Genomic DNA, 23,557 nt, shown 5'->3' with positions numbered 1-23,557 from the left:
GTATGTATGTTATGCCTCACTCTACAATCTCATGAATATGAGATGTTCTGGAAAGAGAAAATATAGTTTACTATTTACCAAACTTGTAGCAGAAAATCAGAGTGAACCTAAACCAACTACCATCTTCTCATTTTACAGCCCCTGAGATCGTAAACTATGAACCTCTTGGGTTGGAGGCTGATATGTGGTAAGATATGTTTGTGTTTCAGGAGGTATGCAGTAGAATTCTGTTTTCTCTTACGTCCTAGAGGATGCTGGGGACTCCATAAGGACCATGGGGTATAGACGGGCTCCGCAGGAGATAGGGCACCTAAAAAGAACTTTGACTATGGGTGTGCACTGGCTCCTCCCTCTATGCCCCTCCTCCAGACCTCAGTTAGATCTTGTGCCCAGAGGAGAATGGGTGCACTGCAGAGAGCTCTCCAGAGTTTTCTGTTGAAGAAGAATTTTGTTAGGTTTTTTATTTTCAGGGAGTCCTGTTGGCAACAGGCTCCCTGCATCGGGGGACCGAGGAGAGAGAAGCAGAGCTGGCTTGTCAAGTTGGGCACTGCTTCTAAGGCTACTGGACACCATTAGCTCCAGAGGGAGTCGGAACACAGGTCTCACCTGGGGTTCGTCCCGGAGCCGCGCCGCCGTCCTCCTCACAGATGCCGCAGAGAGAAGCCAGATAGAAAAGGCAGAAGATATCTTAGGCGGCAGAAGACATCAGATCTTCATGAGGTAAGGCGCGCAGCGGTAAGCTGCGCGCCATTGCTCCCAGTCACACACATAGAGCAGCACTGAAGGGTGCAGGGCGCAGAGGGGGGCGCCCTGGGCAGCAATAAACCTCACATTTTGGCCAAATACAGTTTGATTAGGCTGCGGAGGCAGTAAATCTATGATCCCCCGCCATTTTATTGAAAAATCACTGGGACCGAAGCCTGCCGTCGGGTGGGCGGGGCTTGATCCTCAGCACTAACCAGCACCATTTTCTCCACAGAAGCTGCATGAGGAAAACGCTGGCTCCCTGGTCTCTCCCCTGCTGAACTTCACAGGCTTGAAAAAGAGGAGGGGGGCACATTAGCGACGCAGTGAGTGGGAATTGGCATATTATATATATATATATATATATATATATATATATATATATATATATATATATATATATATATATATATAATACATATATTTCTCTGACGTCCTAGTGGATGCTGGGACTCCGTCAGGACCATGGGATTAGCGGCTCCGCAGGAGACAGGGCACAAAAATAAAAGCTTTAGGACTAGGTGGTGTGCACTGGCTCCTCCCCCTATGACCCTCCTCCAAGCCTCAGTTAGGTTTTTGTGCCCGTCCGAGCAGGGTGCAATCTAGGTGGCTCTCCTAAAGAGCTGCTTAGAAAAAGTTATTAGGTTTTTTATTTTCAGTGAGTCCTGCTGGCAACAGGCTCACTGCAACGAGGGACTTAGGGGAGAAGAAGTGAACTCACCTGCGTGCAGGATGGATTGGCTTCTTAGGCTACTGGACACCATTAGCTCCAGAGGGATCGAACACAGGCCCAGCCATGGAGTCCGGGACGGAGCCGCGCCGCCGACCCCCTTGCAGATGCCGAAAAGTGAAGAGGTCCAGAAACCGGCGGCAGAAGACTTTTCAGTCTTCATGAGGTAGCGCACAGCACTGCAGCTGTGCGCCATTGTTGTCAGCACACTTCACACCAGCGGTCACTGAGGGTGCAGGGCGCTGGGGGGGGGCGCCCTGGGCAGCAATGATAATACCTTGTTCTGGCTAAAAATACATCACATATAGCCCCTGGGGCTATATGGATGTATTTAACCCCTGCCAGGTCTCACAAACACCGGGAGAAGAGCCCGCCGAAATAGGGGGCGGGGCCTATCTCCTCAGCACACAGCGCCATTTTCCTGCACAGCTCCGCTGCGAGGAAGGCTCCCAGGACTCTCCCCTGCACTGCACTACAGAAACAGGGTAAAAAAACAGAGAGGGGGGGCACTTTTTGGGCGATATTGATACATTAAGCTGCTATAAAGGAAACAACACTTCTGTAGGGTTGTTCCTATATATTTATAGCGCTTGGGTGTGTGCTGGCAAACTCTCCCTCTGTCTCCCCAAAGGGCTAGTGGGGTCCTGTCTTCGATAAGAGCATTCCCTGTGTGTCTGCTGTGTGTCGGTACGTGTGTGTCGACATGTATGAGGACGATGTTGGTGTGGAGGCGGAGCAATTGCCGGTAATGGTGATGTCACCCCCTAGGGAGTCGACACCGGAATGGATGGCTTTGTTTATGGAATTACGTGATAATGTCAGCACGTTACAAAAATCAGTTGACGACATGAGACGGCCGGCAAACCAGTTAGTACCTGTCCAGGCGTCTCAGACACCGTCAGGGGCTGTAAAACGCCCTTTACCTCAGTCGGTCGACACAGACCCAGACACGGACACCGAATCTAGTGTCGGCGGTGAAGAAACAAACGTATTTTCCAGTAGGGCCACACGTTATATGATCACGGCAATGAAGGAGGCTTTGCATATCTCTGATACTGCAAGTACCACAAAAAGGGGTATTATGTGGGGTCTGAAAAAACTACCTGTAGTTTTTCCTGAATCAGAGGAATTGAATGAAGTGTGTGATGAAGCGTGGGTTAACCCCGATAGAAAACTGCTAATTTCAAAGAAGTTATTGGCATTATATCCTTTCCCGCCAGAGGTTAGGGCGCGCTGGGAAACACCCCCTAGGGTGGATAAGGCACTCACATGCTTATCAAAACAAGTGGCGTTACCGTCTCCTGAAACGGCCGCCCTCAAGGATCCAGCTGATAGGAGGCTGGAAACTACCCTGAAAAGTATATACACTCATACTGGTGTTATACTGCGACCAGCCATCGCCTCAGCATGGATGTGCAGTGCTGGGGTGGTTTGGTCGGATTCCCTGACTGAAAATATTGATACCCTGGATAGGGACAGTATTTTATTGACTATAGAGCAATTAAAGGATGCTTTTCTTTATATGCGAGATGCTCAGAGGGATATTTGCACTCTGGCATCGAGAGTAAGTGCGATGTCCATATCTGCCAGAAGAAGTTTATGGACGCGACAGTGGTCAGGTGATGCGGATTCCAAACGGCATATGGAAGTATTGCCGTATAAAGGGGAGGAATTATTTGGGGTCGGTCTATCGGATTTGGTGGCCACGGCAACAGCCGGGAAATCCACCTTTTTACCTCAGGTCCCCTCCCAACAGAAAAAGACACCGTCTTTTCAGCCGCAGTCCTTTCGTTCCTATAAGAACAAGCGGGCAAAAGGACAGTCATATCTGCCCCGAGGCAAAGGAAAGGGTAAGAGAGTGCACCAAGCAGCTCCCTCCCAGGAGCAGAAGCCCTCCCCGGCTTCTGCAAAGCCCTCAGCATGACGTTGGGGCTTTACAAGCGGACTCAGGGGCGGTGGGGGGTCGACTCAAGAATTTCAGCGCACAGTGGGCTCACTCACAGGTGGACCCCTGGATCCTGCAGGTAGTATCTCAGGGTTACAGGTTGGAATTCGAGAAGTCTCCCCCTCGCCGGTTCCTAAAGTCTGCTCTGCCAACGTCTCCCTCAGACAGGGCGACGGTATTGGAAGCCATTCACAAGCTGTATTCTCAGCAGGTGATAGTCAAGGTACCCCTCCTACAACAGGGAAAGGGGTATTATTCCACACTATTTGTGGTACCGAAGCCGGACGGCTCGGTAAGACCTATTCTAAATCTGAAATCTTTGAACCTGTACATACAAAAATTCAAGTTCAAGATGGAGTCACTCAGAGCAGTGATAGCGAATCTGGAAGAAGGGGACTTTATGGTGTCCCTGGACATCAAGGATGCTTACCTGTATGTCCCAATTTGCCCTTCACATCAAGGGTACCTCAGGTTCGTGGTGCAAAACTGTCATTATCAGTTTCAGACGCTGCCGTTTGGATTGTCCACGGCACCTCGGTCTTTACCAAGGTAATGGCCGAAATGATGTTTCTTCTGCGAAGAAAAGGCGTATTAATTATCCCTTACTTGGACGATCTCCTGATAAGGGCAAGGTCCAGAGAACAGCTGGAGGACGTAGTAGCACTAACCCAAGTAGTGCTGCAACAGCACGGGTGGATTCTGAATTTTCCAAAATCTCAATTGACCCCGACGACACGTCTGCTGTTCCTGGGAATGATTCTGGACACGGTTCAGAAAAAGGTGTTTCTTCCGGAGGAGAAAGCCAGGGAGTTATCCGAACTTGTCAGGAACCTCCTAAAACCAGGAAAAGTGTCTGTGCATCAATGCACAAGAGTCCTGGGAAAAATGGTGGCTTCTTACGAAGCGATTCCATTCGGCAGATTCCACGCACGAACTTTTCAGTGGGATCTGCTGGACAAATGGTCCGGATCGCATCTGCAGATGCATCAGCGGATAACTTTGTCTCCACGGACAAGGGTGTCTCTTCTGTGGTGGTTGCAGAGTGCTCATCTGTTAGAGGGCCGCAGATTCGGCATACAGGACTGGGTCCTGGTGACCACGGATGCCAGTCTGAGAGGCTGGGGAGCGGTCACACAGGGAAGAAACTTCCAGGGAGTGTGGTCAAGCCTGGAGATGTCTCTTCACATAAATATACTGGAGCTAAGAGCGATTTACAATGCTCTAAGCCTGGCAAAACCCCTGCTTCAGGGTCAGCCGGTGTTGATCCAGTCGGACAACATCACGGCAGTCGCCCACGTAAACAGACAGGGCGGCACAAGAAGCAGGAGGGCAATGGCAGAAGCTGCAAGGATTCTTCGCTGGGCGGAAGATCATGTGATAGCACTGTCAGCAGTGTTCATTCCGGGAGTGGACAACTGGGAAGCGGACTTCCTCAGCAGACACGATCTACACCCGGGAGAGTGGGGACTTCATCCAGAAGTCATCCACATGATTGTGAACCGTTGGGAAAAACCAAAGGTGGATATGATGGCGTCCCGCCTCAACAAAAAACTGGACAGGTATTGCGCCAGGTCAAGAGACACTCAGGCAATAGCTGTGGACGCTCTGGTAACACCGTGGGTGTTCCAGTCAGTGTATGTGTTTCCTCCTCTGCCTCTCATACCAAAAGTACTGAGAATTATACGGCAAAGGGGAGTAAGAACGATACTCGTGGCTCCGGATTGGCCAAGAAGAACTTGGTACCCGGAACTTCAGGAGATGCTCACGGAAGATCCGTGGCCTCTACCTCTAAGACGGGACCTGCTTCAGCAGGGACCGTGTCTATTCCAAGACTTACCGCGGCTGCGTTTGACGGCATGGCGGTTGAACGCCGAATTCTAAGGGAAAAAGGCATTCCGGAAGAGGTCATCCCTACCCTGGTAAAAGCCAGGAAGGAGGTGACTGCACAACATTATCACCGCATTTGGAGAAAATATTTTGCGTGGTGTGAGGCCAGGAAGGCCCCGACGGAGGAATTTCAACTGGGTCGATTCCTACATTTCCTGCAAACAGGATTGTCCATGGGCCTCAAATTAGGGTCCATTAAGGTTCAAATTTCGGCCCTGTCGATTTTCTTCCAGAAAGAATTGGCTTCAGTTCCTGAAGTCCAGACTTTTGTAAAAGGAGTACTACATATACAGCCCCCGGTTGTGCCCCCAGTGGCTCCGTGGGATCTTAATGTAGTTTTGGATTTTCTCAAATCCCATTGGTTTGAGCCACTCAAATCGGTGGATTTGAAATATCTTACATGGAAAGTAACCATGCTACTGGCCCTGGCTTCAGCCAGGAGAGTGTCAGAATTGGCGGCTTTATCGTATAAAAGCCCATATCTGATTTTCCATTCGGACAGGGCAGAACTGCGGACGCGTCCTCAGTTTCTGCCTAAGGTGGTTTCAGCGTTTCACCTGAACCAGCCTATTGTGGTGCCTGCGGCTACTAGCGATTTGGAGGATTCCAAGTTGCTGGACGTTGTCAGGGCATTGAAAATATATATTTCAAGGACGGCTGGAGTCAGAAAATCTGACTCGCTGTTTATACTGTATGCACCCAACAAGCTGGGTGCTCCTGCTTCTAAGCAGACGATTGCTCGTTGGATTTGTTGCACAATTCAACTTGCACATTCTGTGGCAGGCCTGCCACAGCCTAAATCTATCAAGGCCCATTCCACAAGGAAGGTGGGCTCATCTTGGGCGGCTGCCCGAGTGGTCTCGGCATTACAACTCTGCCGAGCAGCTACGTGGTCGGGGGAGAACACGTTTGTAAAATTCTACAAATTTGATACCCTGGCTAAAGAGGACCTGGAGTTCTCTCATTCGGTGCTGCAGAGTCATCCGCACTCTCCCGCCCGTTTGGGAGCTTTGGTATAATCCCCATGGTCCTGACGGAGTCCCAGCATCCACTAGGACGTCAGAGAAAATAAGATTTTACTTACCGATAAATCTATTTCTCGTAGTCCGTAGTGGATGCTGGGCGCCCATCCCAAGTGCGGATTGTCTGCAATACTTGTACATAGTTATTGTTACAAAAAAATCGGGTTGTTATTGTTGTGAGCCGTCTGTTCAGAGGCTCCTACGTTTGTCATACTGTTAACTGGGTTCAGATCACAGGTTGTACGGTGTGATTGGTGTGGCTGGTATGAGTCTTACCCGGGATTCAAAATCCTTCCTTATTGTGTACGCTCGTCCGGGCACAGTATCCTAACTGAGGCTTGGAGGAGGGTCATAGGGGGAGGAGCCAGTGCACACCACCTAGTCCTAAAGCTTTTATTTTTGTGCCCTGTCTCCTGCGGAGCCGCTAATCCCATGGTCCTGACGGAGTCCCAGCATCCACTACGGACTACGAGAAATAGATTTATCGGTAAGTAAAATCTTATTATATATATATAAAAGCGCTATCTGGACATATTTTTTCCAGTGTTTTTAAGCGCTGGTGTGTGCTGGCATACTCTCTCTCTGTCTCTCCTTAGGACCTGGTTGGGGTTTTGTCCCCTTATAGGTTAATCCCTGTGTGTGGGGGTGTCGGTACGTGTGTGTCGACATGTCGGAGGCGGAAGGCTTCTCCAAGGAGGAGGTGGAGCAAATGAGTGGTGTGTCCCCGTCGGTTGTGCCGACTCCAGATTGGATGGACATGTGGCATATGTTGAATGCAAGTGTGGCATCTTTACATAAAAGGCTTGATAAGGCTGAATTAGGGGGGACATCAGGGGGTCAATCCTCGGATTGGACCGACTCACAGGGCCCGTCGGGGTCTCAAAAGCGTCCCTTAACACAAGACACTACTACCGACACGGATTCTGATTCCAGTGTCGACTATGACGAAGTAAAATTGCACCCTAGGGTGACTAAAACCATTCAGTGTATGATTGTGGCAATAAGGGATGTGTTGCATATTGTGGATGAACCGTGTATAAGGAAAAGAAACAGATCATTAACTTTCCCACATCTCATGAATTAAATGAATTGTTTGGAAAAGCTTGGGAGACTCCGGATAAGAGGCCGCAGATCACCAAAAGAATTTATATGGCATACCCCTTCCCTAAGCAGGACAGCGAGATTTGGGAATCACCCCCCACTGTGGACAAGGCCCTGACGCGCTTGTCCAAGAAAGTGGCGCTACCGTCTCCTGACACAGCAGCCCTTAAGGACCCTGCAGATCGCAGGCAAGAAACTACCTTAAAGTGTATTTATTCTCATACGGGTGCTGTGCTAAGACCGACAATTGCGTCGGCATGGGTGTGTAGCGCAATTGCAGCTTGGACAGATGAGCTGACAGATCAATTTGATAATATGGATAAGGATACTATATTCCTAACTCTAGCCCATATTAAAGACGCAGTCTTATTTATGAGGGATGCTCAAAGGGACATTGGATTGCTAGCTTCTAGGGCTAATGCCATGTCTGTCTCAGCGAGAATATCCTTATGGACTCGCCAATGGACAGGTGATGCGGATTCCAAAAAACATATGGAACTACTACCCTATAAGGGTGATGTATTGTTTGGGGATGGGCTGACGGACCTGGTTTCCACAGCTACAGCAGGTAAATCAAATTTTTTACCATATATTCCCCAACAGCAAAAGAAAGTAACACCCTATCAGATGCAGTCCTTTCGGTCGCACAAGTCCAAAAGAGGTCGGGGATCCTCTTTCCTCGCCAGAGGTAAGGGCAGAAGCAAGAGAGCACCTGCTTCGGCAGGTGCCCAGGAACAAAAGTCCTCCCCGGCTGCTCCAAAACCCACAGCATGACGCTGGGGCTCCCCTGAGGGAGTCCGCACCGGTGGGGGCACGTCTTCGACTTTTCAGTCAGGCCTGGGTCAGTTCGGACCTGAATCCCTGGGTGTTGGAAATAGTTTCCCAGGGTTACAAATTAGAATTTGAGGAGGTGCCCCCGCGCCGATTTTTCAAATCGGCCCTACCAGCTTCCACATAGGAAAGGGATATAGTGTTAGCTGCAATTCAAACGCTGTGTATACAGCAAGTGATAATCAAGGTTCCCCTGCACCAGCAGGGAAGAGGTTACTACTCAACCCTATTTGTGGTCCTGAAACCGGACGGTTCGGTCAGACCTATTTTGAATCTGAAATCCCTAAACCTGTACATAAGAAGATTCAAATTCAAAATGGAATCTCTCACAGCGATAATAGCCAACATGGAGGAGGGGGAGTTTATGGTGTCTCTGGACATAAAGGATGCATACCTTCATGTCCCCATATATGCCCCCCATCAGGAATACCTGAGATTCGCTGTACAGGATTGTCATTACCAATTTCAGACGTTGCCGTTTGGACTCTCCACGGCCCCGAGGATTTTCACCAAGATAATGGCGGAAATGATGGTGGTCCTGCGCAAGCATGGAGTCACAATTATCCCATACTTGGACGATCTCCTGATAAAAGCGAAATCAAGGGAGAAATTGCTGAGCAGTGTGGCGCTCTCTCTGAGAGTGCTCCAGCAACACTGTTGGATTTTAAATCTACCAAAGTCACAGTTGATTCCGACAACTCGACTACCGTTCCTAGGTATGATACTGGATACGGAACAAATTAAGGTCTTCCTCCCAATAGAGAAAGCCCAAGACATCCAGAACATGGTCGGAGACCTGCTAAAACCGAAAAGCGTGTCAGTTCACCAATGCACTCGAGTTCTGGGGAAAATGGTGGCGGCCTACGAGGCCATTCCCTTCGGAAGGTTCCATGCAAGGACTTTTCAATGGGACCTTCTGGACAAGTGGTCCGGGTCCCATCTGCACTTACATCAGAAAATAACTCCTGTGTCCCTCCTGTGGTGGTTGCAAAGTGCTCACCTCCTGGAGGGTCGCAGGTTCGGAATTCAGGATTGGATCCTGGTTACCACGGACGCGAGCCTCCGAGGATGGGGAGCGGTCACACAGAGAAAAAATTTTCAGGGTCTTTGGTCAGACCAGGAGTCCTGTCTACACATCAATGTGTTGGAACTCAGGGCCATTTACAACGGCCTTCGACAAGCGGAGAGTTTTCTTCGAAACCTACCGGTTCTGATTCAATCAGACAAAGTCACAGCAGTGGCTCATGTGAACCGCCAAGGCGGGACAAGAAGCAGAGTCGCGATGGCGGAAGCCACAAGGATCCTTCGCTGGGCGGAAAATCATGTAAGCGCTCTGTCAGCTGTCTTCATTCCGGGAGTGGACAACTGGGAAGTAGACTTCCTCAGCAGACACGATCTCCATCCAGGAGAGTGGGGACTTCATCAAGAAGTCTTTGCAGACGTAACACGTCTTTGGGGAACTCCTCAAATAGACATGATGGCGTCACGACTCAACAACAAACTTCGGAGGTATTGCGCCAGGTCTCGGGACCCTCAGGCAGTAGCAGTAGACGCTCTGGTAACACCGTGGGTGTTCAAATCGGTCTACGTGTTTCCTCCTCTTCCTCTCATCACGAATGATACTCGTTGTCCCAGACTGGCCTCGAAGGGCCTGGTACTCGGATCTACAAGAGATGCTCACAGGAGATCCCTGGCCTCTTCCTCTGAGGGAAGACCTGTTGCAGCAGGGGCCCTGTGTATTTCAAGACTTACCGCGGTTACGTTTGACGGCATGGCGATTGAACGCCGAATCCTAGCGAAAAAGGGGATTCCGGAAGCGGTCATCCCTACTTTAATAAAGGCTAGGAAGGAGGTGACGATAAAACATTATCACTGTATCTGGCGAAAGTATGTGTCTTGGTGTGAGACCAAGAATGCACCTACGGAAGATTTTCATCTGGGTCGTCTTCTCCACTTCCTACAGACAGGAGTGGATATGGGCCTGAAATTAGGCTCTGTTGAGGTACAGATTTCGGCCCTCTCGATTTTCTTTCAAAAGGAATTGGTTTCTCTTCCAGAAGTCCAGACGTTTGTAAAGGGAGTGCTGCACATCCAGCCCCCTTTTGTGCCTCCAGTGGCACCATGGGTTCCTAAAATCACACTGGTTTGAACCGCTTAACAAGGTTGAGTTGAAATTTCTTACCTGGAAGGTGGTCATGTTGTTGGCCTTAGCATCAGCAAGACGAGTGTCAGAATTGGCGGCTTTGTCACACAAGAGCCCCTACTTGATTTTTCATGTGGATCGAGCTGAATTGAGGATACGTCCGCAATTTTTGCCTAAAGTGGTTTCTTCGTTCCATATGAATCAACCTATTGTGGTGCCTGTGGCTACAAGTGACCTGGAGGATTCCAGATCCCTGGACGTAGTCAGGGCTTAAAAATGTATGTAGCCAGGACGGCTAGAATTAGGAAAACAGAGGCTCTGTTTGTCCTGTATGCGGCCAATAAGATTGGCGCTCCTGCTTCGAAGCAGACTATTGCTCGCTGGATCTGTAATACGATTCAGCAGGCTCACTCTACGGCTGGATTGCCGGTACCAAATTCGGTTAGGGCCATTCCACAAGGAAGGTGGGCTCTTCTTGGGCGGCTGCCCGAGGCGTCTCGGCATTACAACTTTGCCGAGCAGCGACTTGGTCGGGGTCAAACACTTTTGCTAAATTCTACAAGTTTGATACCCTGGCTGATGAGGACGTAGCGTTTGCTCAGTCGGTGCTGCAGAGTCATACGCACTCTCACGCCCGATTGGATGCTTTGGTATAAACCCCATGGTCCTTACGGAGTCCCCAGCATCCTCTAGGACGTAAGAGAAAATAAGATTTTAAACCTACCGGTAAATCTATTTCTCCTAGTCCGTAGAGGATGCTGGGCGCCCGTCCCAGAGCGGAAACTCTGCAAGACTTGTATATAGTTGTTGCTTACATAAGGGTTATGTTACAGTTGACATCGGTCTTGGACCGTTACTGTCGTTTGTTCATACTGTTAACTGGTTATGTATGTTCCAGATTACATGGTATGATTGGTGTGGGCTGGTATGAATCTTGCCCTTGGATTGCTAAATCCTGCCTTGTATTGTCCATCTCCTCTGGGCACAGTTCTCTAACTGAGGTCTGGAGGAGGGGCATAGAGGGAGGAGCCAGTGCACACCCATAGTCAAAGTTCTTTTTAGGTGCCCTATCTCCTGCGGAGCCCGTCTATACCCCATGGTCCTTACGGAGTCCCCAGCATCCTCTACGGACTAGGAGAAATAGATTTACCGGTAGGTTTAAAATCTTATTTTCTGTGGAGATAATGTGATGAGATAAGAGAAGGGGATGCAGTTAGCATCCTGGTGGTCGGGATGCCAGCAGTCACTTGACTGACAACAGTATCCCAACACCACTCTGAAACCCAGTGGCGCAACACTGATTGCAGACTTCCCAAAAGTAAGTATTGGGGTGTCTGTTTTGGCCCAGGGGGGATTGGGGTTTAGGGTTAGGCACTAGAGGGGATGTTTGCACTAGCTGCCACCCCCAGGTTCTTAGCCCTAGCCACCACCCCAGGTGAATTAGGGGAGGGGTATAATAATTACCCTGTCCCCTGTTGGCATTCTAATTGTCGGGATTAGGATAAAATGCTCTAGAGATACTTTAGGCTTATGTGGATATGGGAGACAGATCTCGTCTGATTTGGTAACCGACTTGAGTATCCAAGTTTAACTTGACTCTGGTCTTGTAGCTACTGTAACTTGCTCTGTTCCCCCAACCTGCCCATGCACAGTTGTATTTTATAAGCCAGCGTGGTAGGTCTTGACTGAAGATGTGTACACACGGTGAGATGCTTGCTATGCCTGATTTCTCTAACGTCCTAAGTGGATGCTGGGGACTCCGTAAGGACCATGGGGAATAGCGGCTCCGCAGGAGACTGGGCACATCTAAAGAAAGCTTTAGGACTATCTGGTGTGCACTGGCTCCTCCCCCTATGACCCTCCTCCAAGCCTCAGTTAGATCTCTGTGCCCGAACGAGAAGGGTGCACACTAGGGGCTCTCCTGAGCTTCTTAGTGAAAGTTTTAGATTAGGTTTTTTATTTTCAGTGAGACCTGCTGGCAACAGGCTCACTGCATCGAGGGACTAAGGGGAGAAGAAGCGAACTCACCTGCGTGCAGAGTGGATTGGGCTTCTTAGGCTACTGGACATTAACTCCAGAGGGACGATCACAGGCCCAGCTTGGATGGGTCCCAGAGCCGCGCCGCCGGCCCCCTTACAGAGCCAGAAGGCAGAAGAGGTCCGGAAAATCGGCGGCAGAAGACGTCCTGTCTTCAACAAGGTAGCGCACAGCACTGCAGCTGTGCGCCATTGCTCTCAGCACACTTCACACTTCGGTCACTGAGGGTGCAGGGCGCTGGGGGGGGCGCCCTGAGACGCAATAAAAACACCTTGGATGGCAAAAAAATGCATCACATATAGCTCCTGGGCTATATGGATGCATTTAACCCCTGCCAGAATCCATAAAAAAGCAGGAGAAAAGTCCGCGAAAAAGGGGCGGAGCCTATCTCCTCAGCACACTGGTGCCATTTTCCCTCACAGCTCCGTTGGAGGGAAGCTCCCTGTCTCTCCCCTGCAGTCACTACACTACAGAAAGGGTTAAAAAAAGGAGAGGGGGGCACTAATTAGGCGCAGTATTAACTATACAGCAGCTATAAGGGGAAAAACACTTTTATATAAGGTTATCCCTGTATATATATAGCGCTCTGGTGTGTGCTGGCAAACTCTCCCTCTGTCTCCCCAAAGGGCTAGTGGGGTCCTGTCCTCTATCAGAGCATTCCCTGTGTGTGTGCTGTATGTCGGTGCTTTTGTGTCGACATGTATGAGGAGAAAAATGATGTGGAGACGGAGCAGATTGCCTGTAATAGTGATGTCACCCCCTAGGGGGTCGACACCTGAGTGGATGAACTGTTGGAAGGAATTACGTGACAGTGTCAGCTCTGTATAAAAGACGGTGGTTGACATGAGACAGCCGGCTACTCAGCTTGTGCCTGTCCAGACGTCTCATAGGCCGTCAGGGGCTCTAAAGCGCCCGTTACCTCAGATGGCAGATATAGACGCCGACACGGATACTGACTCCAGTGTCGACGGTGAAGAGATGAATGTGACTTCCAGTAGGGCCACACGTTACATGATTGAGGCAATGAAAAATGTTTTACACATTTCTGATAATACGAGTACCACCAAAAAAGGGGTATTATGTTCGGTGAGGAAAAACTACCTGTAGTTTTCCTGAATCTGAGAAATTAAATGAGGTGTGTGATGATGCGTGGGTTTCCCCCGATAACAACGGATAATTTCTAAAATGTTATTGGCATTATATCCTTTCCCGCCAGAGGTTAGGGTGCGTTGGGAAACACCCCCTAGGGGGGATAAAGCGCTCACACGCTTGTAAGGGCTCTACCTTCGCCTGAGATGGCCGCCCTTAAGGATCCTGCTGATAGAAAGCAGGAGGGTATCCTAAAAGGTATTTACACACATACTGGTGTTATACTGCGACCAGCAATCGCCTCAGCCTGGATGTGCAGTGCTGGGTTGGCGTGGTCGGATTCCCTGACTGAAAATATTGATACCCTAGATAGGGACAGTATATTTTTGCCTATAGAGCATTTAAAAGATGCATTTTTATATATGCGTGATGCACAGCGGAATATTTGCCGACTGGCATCAAGTCTAAGCGCGTTGTCCATTTCTACCAGTAGAGGGTTATGGACACGTCAGTGGTCAGGTGATGCGTATTCCAAACGGCATTTGGAAGTATTGCTTTATTAAGGGAGGAGTTATTTGGGGTCGGTCTTTCAGACCTGGTGGCCACGGCAACAGCTGGGAATTCCACGTTTGTACCCCAGGTCGCCTCTCAACATGAGAAGACGCCGTATTATCAGGCGCAGTCTTTTCGTGGACAAGCGGGCAAAAGGTTCCTCATTTCTGCCCCGTGACAGAGGGAGGGGAAAAAGGCTGCAGAAATCAGCCAGTTCCCAGGAACAGAAACCCTCTCCCGCCTCTGCCAAGCCCTCAGTATACGCTGGGGCTTTACAAGCAGAATCCGGCACGGTGGGGGGCCCGTCTGAATTTCAGCGCGCAGTGGGCTCACTCGCAAGTAGACCCCTGGATTCTTCAGGTGATATCTCAGGGGTACAAATTAGAATTCGAGACGTCTCCCCCTCGCCGTTTCCTAAAGTCGGCTTTACCGATGTCTCCTTCTGACAGGGAGACAGTTTTGGAAGCCATTCACAAGCTGTATTCCCAGCAGGTGATAATCAAGATACCCCTCCTGCAACAGGGAACGGGGTATTATTCCACACTGTTGTGGTACCGAAGCCGGACGGCTCGATGAGACCGATTCTAAATCTAAAATCTTTGAACACTTACGTACAGAGGTTCAAATTCAAGATTGAGTCACTCAGAGCAGTGATTGCGAACCTGGAAGAAGGGGGACTACATGATGTCTCGGGACATCAAGGATGCTTACCTTCATGTCAAAATTTACCCTTCTCACCAAGGGTACCTCAGGTTTATGGTACAGAACTGTCACTATCAGTTCAGACGCTGCCGTATGGATGGTACACGGCACCCCGGGTCTTTACCAAGGTAATGGCCGAAATGATGATATTCCTTCGAAGGAAGTGAATTTTAGTTATCCCTTCCTTGGACAATTCCCTGATAAGGGTAAGATCCAGGGAACAGTTGGAGGTCGGTGTAGCACTATCTCAGGTAGTGTTGCGGCAGCACGATTGGATTCTCAATATTCCAAAATCGCACCTGGTTCCGACGACGTGTCTTCTGTTCCTAGGGATGATCCTGGACACAGTCCAGAAAAAGGTGTTTCTCCCGGAGGAGAAAGCCAGGGAGTTATCCGAGCTAGTCAGGAACCTCCTAAAACCGAGCCAAGTCTCAGTGCATCAATGCACAAGGGTTCTGGGTAAAATGGTGGCTTCCTACGAAGCAATCCCATTCGGCAGATTCCACGCAAGAACTTTCCAGTGGGACCTGCTGGACAAATGGTCCGGATCGCATCTTCAGATGCATCAGCGGATAACCCTGTCACCAAGGACAAGGGTGTCCCTCCTGTGGTGGTTGCAGAGTGCTCATCTTCTAGAGGGCCGCAGATTAGGCATTCAGGACTGGGTCCTGGTGACCACGGATGCCAGCCTGCGAGGCTGGGGAGCAGTCACACAGGGAAGGAATATCCAGGGCTTATGGTCAAGCCTGGAGGCATCACTTCACATAAATATCCTGAAGCTAAGGGACATTTACAATGCTCTAAGCTTAGCAAGACCTCTGCTTCAAGGTCAGCCGGTGTTGATCCAGTCGGACAACATCACGGCAGTCACTTACGTAAACAGACAGGGTGGCACAAGAAGCAGGAGGGCAATGGCAGAAGCTGCAAGGATTCTTCGCTGGGCGGAAAATCATGTGATAGCACTGTCAGCAGTATTCATTCCGGGAGTGGACAACTGGGAAGCAGACTTCCTCAGCACGACCTCCACCCGGGAGAGTGGGGACTTCACCCAGAAGTCTTCCACATGATTAAAAACTCGACAGGTATTGCGCCAGGTCCAGGGACCCTCAGGCAATAAGCTGTAGACGCTCTGGTAACACCGTGGGTGTACCAGTCAGGGTTTGTGTTCCCTCCTCTGCCTCTCATACCCAAGGTACTGAGATTGATAAGATGGAGAGGAGTAAGCACTATATTCGTGGTTCCGGATTGGCCAAGAAGGACTTGGTAACCGGAACTTCAAGAGATGCTCACGGAGGATCCGTGGCCTCTACCTCTAAGAAGGGACCTGCTCCAGCAAGGACCCTGTCTGTTCCAAGACTTACCGCGGCTGCGTTTGACGGCATGGCAATTGAACGCCGGATCCTGAAGGAAAAAAGGCATTCCGGATGAAGTCATCCCTATCCTGATCAAAGCCAGGAAGGATGTAACCGCAAAAAACATTATCACCGCAATTGGCGATAATATGTTGCGTGGTGCGAGGCCAGTAAGGCCCGACGGAGGAAATTCAACTGGGTCGATTCCTACATTTCCTGCAAACAGGAGTGTCTATGGGCCTGAAATTGGGGTCCATTAAGGTTCAAATTTCGGCCCTGTCAATTTTCTTCCAAAAAGAACTAGCTTCAGTCCCTGAAGTTCAGACGTTTGTAAAAGGGGTACTGCATATACAGCCTCCTTTTGTGCCTCCAGTGGCACTTTGGGATCTCAATGTAGTTTTGGGTTCCAAAAGTCACATTGGTTTGAACCACTTAAATCTGTGGAGTTAAAATATCTCACATGGAAAGTGGTCATGCTGTTGGCCCTGGCCTGGGCCAGGCGCGTGTCAGAATTGGCGGCTTTATCCTGAAAAAGCCCTTATCTGATTTTCCATTCGGACTGGGCGGAATTGAGGACTCGTCCTCAGTTTCTCCCCAAGGTGGTTTCAGCGTCTCACCTGAACCAACCTATTGGTGGTGCCTGCGGCTACTAGGGACTTGGAGGCCTCCAAGTTGCTAGACGTTGTCAGTGCCCTGAAAATATGTTTCCAGGACGGCTGGAGTCAGGAAATCTGACTCGCTGTTTATCCTGTGTGCACCCAACAAGCTGGGTGCTCCTGCTTCTAAGCAGACTATTGCTCGTTGGATTTGTAGTACAATTCAGCTTGCACATTCTGTGGCAGGCCTGCCACAGCCAAAAATCTGTAAATGCCCACTCCACAAGGAAGGTGGGCTCATCTTGGGCGGCTGCCCGAGGGGTCTCGGCTTTACAACTTTGCCGAGCAGCTACTTGGTCAGGAGCAAATACGTTTGTAAAATTCTACAAAATTGATATCCTGGCTGAGGAGGACCTGGAGTTCTCTCATTTGGTGCTGCAGAGTCATCCGCACTCTCCCACCCGTTTGGGAGCTTTGGTATAATCCCCATGGTCCTTACGGAGTCCCCAGCATCCACTTAGGACGTTAGAGAAAATAAGAATTTACTTACCGATAATTCTATTTCTCATAGTCCGTAGTGGATGCTGGGCGCCCATCCCAAGTGCGGATTGTCTGCAATACTTGTACATAGTTATTGTTACAAAAATCGGGTTATTATTGTTGTGAGCCATCTTTCAGAGGCTCCTCTGTTATCATGCTGTTAACTGGGTTCAGATCACAGGTTATACGGTGTGATTGGTGTGGCTGGTATGAGTCTTACCCGGGATTCAAAATCCTTCCTTATTGTGTACGCTCGTCCGGGCACAGTATCCTAACTGAGGCTTGGAGGAGGGTCATAGGGGGAGGAGCCAGTGCACACCAGATAGTCCTAAAGCTTTCTTTAGATGTGCCCAGTCTCCTGCGGAGCCGCTATTCCCCATGGTCCTTACGGAGTCCCCAGCATCCACTACGGACTATGAGAAATAGAATTATCGGTAAGTAAATTCTTATTTTTCACTATGCGATTTCCCTCGAACTCCCCCAGAGCCCAGATAGCATAGATTTTGACTATCTGTACTTTTTGATTTTGACTAAGTTCCAAGTGTGACTATACTTTGTACTTGATAGTACACTAGATAGACTGTGCAGGCAAGTCAATCTTGACTATCTAGCCTTGCGATACCAACAGATCGGGATCGAATCGGGATCGCTAGCTTCCTAATGTAGCCCATACACTCACACAATATGGCATACAATCCTTCGATTTCGATCGCATCTGTGCGATCAATCGCATGATTGTATGCACATATTGAGCACCATGTGAAGCGATGCACGGGCACGCCGCTCGAATATCGTGTCGCAAAATAGTAAGTGCTGCACTTAATATTTATCGCAGTGCGATTGCATGTGTTTTTAAAACGCATGCGATATATCGCACTGCGATGCGCGATGGGCACCCGCCTGGAGCGGCAGGAGGCCCCTCCCACTCGGCGGTAATGTGCCCATCACGTGATTACCATTTTCATAGCACCTGAACTGGCGCAGGCCATCGCACAAGTGTATGGGCACCATAACACCATAACACCTTGAGATGTGCACTAACTTTCCTTAAGATTTTGACTATATAGTCAAAATCTTACAGAGTTATCTCACCGTGTGTACAAACTTTGACTTAGCAATATTTTGAACCAGTTGTGGCACTCCTAAAGACTTCTAAAATTGTACTTGATGGAACAAAATGGAAAATGGTTGCTTCATCTCTCATTTGGACACATTAGCTAAAAGTAGTTTGTGGCCAAATTGACAACCAATCTTATTGGTGACTGGGCTAATCAAATATGCTAATTACCTATCAATCTAGTTTACACACATTATTATTGGTTATTAAAGAACTAACTGCATCACAAAATGTAATCCAATAACATTACGCAAAATGCATAAAACTGACCAAAGCTGCATCACTACCTAAAGTGGTGGACACTTGTTCATTTAAAATGGCTGTAGAAAGAAGAGGTGAGTCATAGGCGGCCCACTGTTTTTTATATACAAGTTGCAAATAATGGCATCTTTTCCTCATCATATGTTCTTAAGATACAAGATATGTAGTGGTGATACAATTGAGATCATCACAGCAGTTTGCTTTAATTACCATATTTATGCAAGATGAAGATAGCCAGAATTAAATTAAGTGCTGGAGTACAAACAGAAAAGACACTTGAATCTGTTTCCTCCATCTGGTTTGTATCTAAATAATCGGAAATGTTATGCCAGCAAACAAAGAACACCAATATAAAATAAGTAAATTATGTTTATCTGATTTCATTTCATTGGAACATCTATGGCAGCCCCAAAGTATTGGTTGAACCTAGGTCAGCTGCATAGTAACAGGAAAAATGTGCCAGTCTTTCCTTCCTGGGAGGTATACAGTGTTATTCCTCTTTCCACTCCTTGTGGCGGATTCCTTTGCACAGGAGGTGCTGCCAGAGCATTGCAAGATGTGCTTAACTCACAGAACAGCAGTTACAGTAGGAATATGTCCGTTCATTTCTGCTCCCTTCTCCATGGGCCAGCAGAGATGTACAAGCGTTTTCATATTGTAAAGCCTATCAGATGGCAATTTGCACGTCAGTGACTCAGCCCTCTTGTATGTGAGTGACTTTGCAAGCTGTCTTTGAAAAAATGGTACTAACAGAAACATGGAAAAGAAATATTGGAGTAGCCTGGGATAAATATAGTTTTCAAGTAAATATTACTTGACTTTTCTTTTCCAGCCGTGATGTATGAGATCGACTCAAAAGGGTCTAAAAGAATAAATTAAAAACCACAATAACAGATTAATTAATGCACAAAATAAGATCAATTGCTCCAATACCATTTTTTCCAAGCTGAGTGTCTTCTGAAGATGAAGATCATGTTTAGAGAATGCTTGAACCTTAAACTTCCCCATGCTTGCTTACTAATGACTCCTCATTTCCATGCCATCAAAGAGTGCTCTTCTGGATTTGGGTGTAGGACTAGTCTTGCCGAAGAGGTAGATGCCACCGTTGTTTTAGGAGCATTGCTACTTCTGTGAACGAGTATTTCCAGTAAATCCCAAAGTAAGACAGTTGTTGAATCTTTGGGACTCTCTTGTGACACTTCAGCTTTCTCTTTCACAGGGGGCGATTAAAATTATTATTTGAATGGGTGCCCATCAGAGCAATTCAATTGTTGCTCTGATCGGGTGCCCCATTACTCTTTAAGTGGCTAAACCTGACTTAATAGTACCTGCAACACAAAAAGTCCTGTTTGGGCGCCATCAACGCGACACTTTTTGCATCTTTCTGCCTACCACATTAGGAGACTGCGAGCAGAAATGTCAGCGGTTATCGCACCCAAACGGCAGAACAATTGAACTGTGCCATCTAGAATCAGGCGCCTAGAAAACAATTGAATCGCCACCACAGTATCACAATTCCCATACTACAGAATGCAAGTAAGTTAATGTTGTGCAATTGGTATATGAATAGGGTATATGATGTAACTGGCATCATGTAAAAATGTTAATGAGAGGACATCTTCAATAGTACTGAGGATGAAATTTGCAGAAAATTAGAAATATAATCCCAACGTGCTGTCGAAAACAGCCGGAAAGGGAAATGTCAACCCAACAAAAATGTGCAATAAATAAATAGAACCGGTTCTAAGTTGTTTAACTAAAATAATCGCATATGACGGATGAGATTACAATCTATTTCTGCAGCAGGTTACATTGGTTTCCACAGGGAAACATCGGGGTGTAGAGTGGATCTTGATCCAGAGGCACCAACAGGCTAAAGCTTTAGGCTTTCCCAGGATGCATTGGGGCCTCCTCTATAACCCTGCCTCCAGGCACTGTGAGCTCAGTTTCACTTGGTGTCTGCAGCAGCAGGTCACTTAACAGGTGGGCTGCACGGGGCAGCCCTGAAAAAGCTTTTTCTGACAGAAAATATCTTCAAAACTGGGCTGTCAGTGCTGTATGTCATGGTGACACTTCAGCGCTGCATTTCCATCACCTCCCAAGCCGCGCGCATACTCCCGCAGCCTGTTCCCGGGTACTTGCGGCGGAGACGCCCCGGCTTTAGGCACACAGTCGCAGTCGCTCTCCTGGTTCGCGTAGCTGCTACGGGGAGGAGGTAAGAGGGTCCCTCAGGCGGAACCCACCATTAAATCGTGTTTCATCTGTGACCTAGGGAGAAGGGTCACGCCACTGGCGTGGACACTGTCACTGAGCAGGGACCACACTAGACCACCAGGGCAATAGAGCATAGGTTGGGTGTACTAATGCCCCTTTTAATAAAGCTCGCTAGTACCTGGGGTGGAAGTCCAGCATAGGGGTGCTGGCGCTTGACCTGTAGCCTCGCCCAGGGCGACATCTACTGCAGATTTTCCCGCCCTGGAGCTGCCTCACACACTTCGCTCCCTGACTGAGACGCTGGGTGCCATCTTATAAGCATAGTTGCGGCTAGTCTCTGGGACTGCAGGGCAAGGTCTCCCTTGTAAAGCCGCCTGTATACAGTGCTGTGACTTTACAAACACTTAAGTACTCTACATATCTATATACAGACAGCGTTAGTTAAGAAAAAGTGTACCTATTTCAGGATATATTGTATTGGTATTCTGATATTTACCTCCGGTCTAGGACCGTGCTGTGTTATGGGTGTGGTATGTAAGGTTGGCAGTAACTAGGTCGACAGGGTCTCTAGGTTATCAGGCTCTATGTCGACAGGTCAAATGGTCGACATGAGTTTTTTAATGGGTTTTTTTTTGGTGTCGTTTTCTTCGTACAGTGATCGGGAACCCCAATTAGTGCACCGTGTCCCCTCGCATGGCTTGCTTTGCTCGCCATGCTTCGGGCAAGGTGCCTCGCTGCGTTCGTACATGTCTATATACAGACAGCGTTAGTTAAGAAAAAGTGTACAGGATATATTATACAAATATTCTGATATATACCTCCGGTCTACGTCCGTGCTGTATTATATGTGTGTGTGTATAATATAATTATACTAGTCCGGTGCAGTTTTATTGTCATAATAATTATCTGCATTACCTGTATCTGCTGTGTGGTTTAATTTTTCAGTGTTTTCAAGATATATCTATCACTATATTCTGTACCCTACGGGACTAGGTGCGTCGGTGATATATATATATATATATATATATATATATATATATATATATATATATATATATAGGGTCAAATGTGTGCGTCACAGTAATTACCCATTACATGTATTCTACTGTGTACTCAGTCACATAATACCGGATTTAATCGCTGGTGTTGTGTACTGTGTCTACAGTCGCATACTAACGGATTTAATCGCAGGTATTGTACTCTGTCTGGCTTTATCGTACTAAGTCGCTCTGTTGTTGCATTTGTATACAGTGTCTAACAAGAAGGGCAGAAGGTGGTTAAAAATCTATTACCCCATTCTGACCATTTGGTGGACATCAGACAGGAGCCCTGATCTAATCCATGGAAGAAATTCCTTCTGTCTAAACAGGTCTTGGCTCGCTATCCTCCTCCTGCAGAGTTATGTAACAAAATGGAAAATTCACCGCCGGTGGATTCTCATGTCACCCGCCTAGTGGTGTCATCCACGCTGCCTGTCACCACTGTCACATCACTGAAGGAACCGACATATAAGCGTGTGGAGGGATGCCTGAAGTCTATTTACTCCTTTACAGGTGCTGTACATAGACCCACTATTGCGGCCTCTTGGGCTGCAAAAGGAATTAAAGCATGGGTTCAGGCATTAGAGGAAGAGCTGCCCGAGGATATATCTGACAATGCCAGAAATACCTATCTCATATTACCACCGCTGCCTATTACATTCTGGAGGCATCCACTGAGGCTGGTGTGTTGGCAGCCAAGGTGTTGACTACGTCTGTCCTGGCTCGCTGTATTCTGTGGTTGAGGTCATGGAAGGTGGACCTAGACTCCAAAAAGACCTTGGAGGTACTCCCCTTTAAGGGGGATATTTTGTTTGTGGAAGACCTAAATAAAATTGTGTCTGAATTGGCGGCTGCTAAGACTGCCTTTCTCCCAAATACTAATCCTTCTGCACAGAAGGCTAAAGGCACCACTTTTCGTTCCTTTTAGCCTCAAAGGAAAGCAAAAGGTTAGGCATACCCGAGACAATCTCGTGCTCCCAAAACCACTAAGCCCAAGGCAAAGCAGTCCTGGACGGCCAGTCAGCCTGCTACTAAACAAGACAAGCCTGCCACATGACGGGGCGGGCCTCCCCCTGGGGGATCCCAGGGTGGGAGGCCGACTTCTGCAGTTCACCCAGGTCTGGTTAATGACGACTTCAGATGCATGGGTGCATGAAGTTGTCTCTCACGGGTACACAGTCTCCTTTAAGAGACGCCCCCCTCGCCAGTTTTGCACCACACTTATCCCTTGGGATCCGTTAACCACTTAACTGGCATGGTCAGATCACATGCGACCGCGCCGCCCCACTGTGTGCCTCAGTTTTTGACGAGGAGATACGTTCTGCAGAGGTGCATAATATATTTAAATATTTAAAAAAATATTGTTTAAGCTATATTGAATAAAAACTTTAAAAAAGAATAATGTTGACCGTTTTGAAAGGAAAAATCGTCAGTTAAGTGGTTAAAGGTGCAAGCTCTACAAAAGTTTGTGGGTTCCCTCCTGAATACAGGAGTGGTAGTGCCAGTTCCTCTGGCCCAGAGAGGCAGAGGTTACTACTCGACCCTGTTTCTAGTTCCGAAACCCAATGGGTCTTTCCAGCCTATACTCAACCTCAAATCACTGAACAGGTTTGTGAGAGTGTCCAAGTTCCATATGGAAACACTGTGTTCAATT

General features: G+C 48.2%; 1 protein-coding gene across 1 annotated transcript in view; it reads left to right on the top strand.

Annotated features, from left to right (window-relative positions):
• The window catches only part of DAPK3 (death associated protein kinase 3), a 65,297-nt gene that overhangs the window by 33,591 nt on the left and 8,149 nt on the right, over positions 1-23,557 (top strand). The window contains exon 4 of the mRNA XM_063914854.1: positions 139-187. Coding sequence (XP_063770924.1) covers positions 139-187 — 49 coding nt within the window. The remainder of the gene's footprint in view (positions 1-138; positions 188-23,557) is intronic.

Source organism: Pseudophryne corroboree, chromosome 1 (assembly GCF_028390025.1).
Source record: "Pseudophryne corroboree isolate aPseCor3 chromosome 1, aPseCor3.hap2, whole genome shotgun sequence".
In the NCBI taxonomy this organism is placed as follows: domain Eukaryota; kingdom Metazoa; phylum Chordata; class Amphibia; order Anura; family Myobatrachidae; genus Pseudophryne; species Pseudophryne corroboree.
Note: the sequence above shows the minus strand (reverse complement) of the source record. Positions and strands in the feature narration are given on the sequence as shown.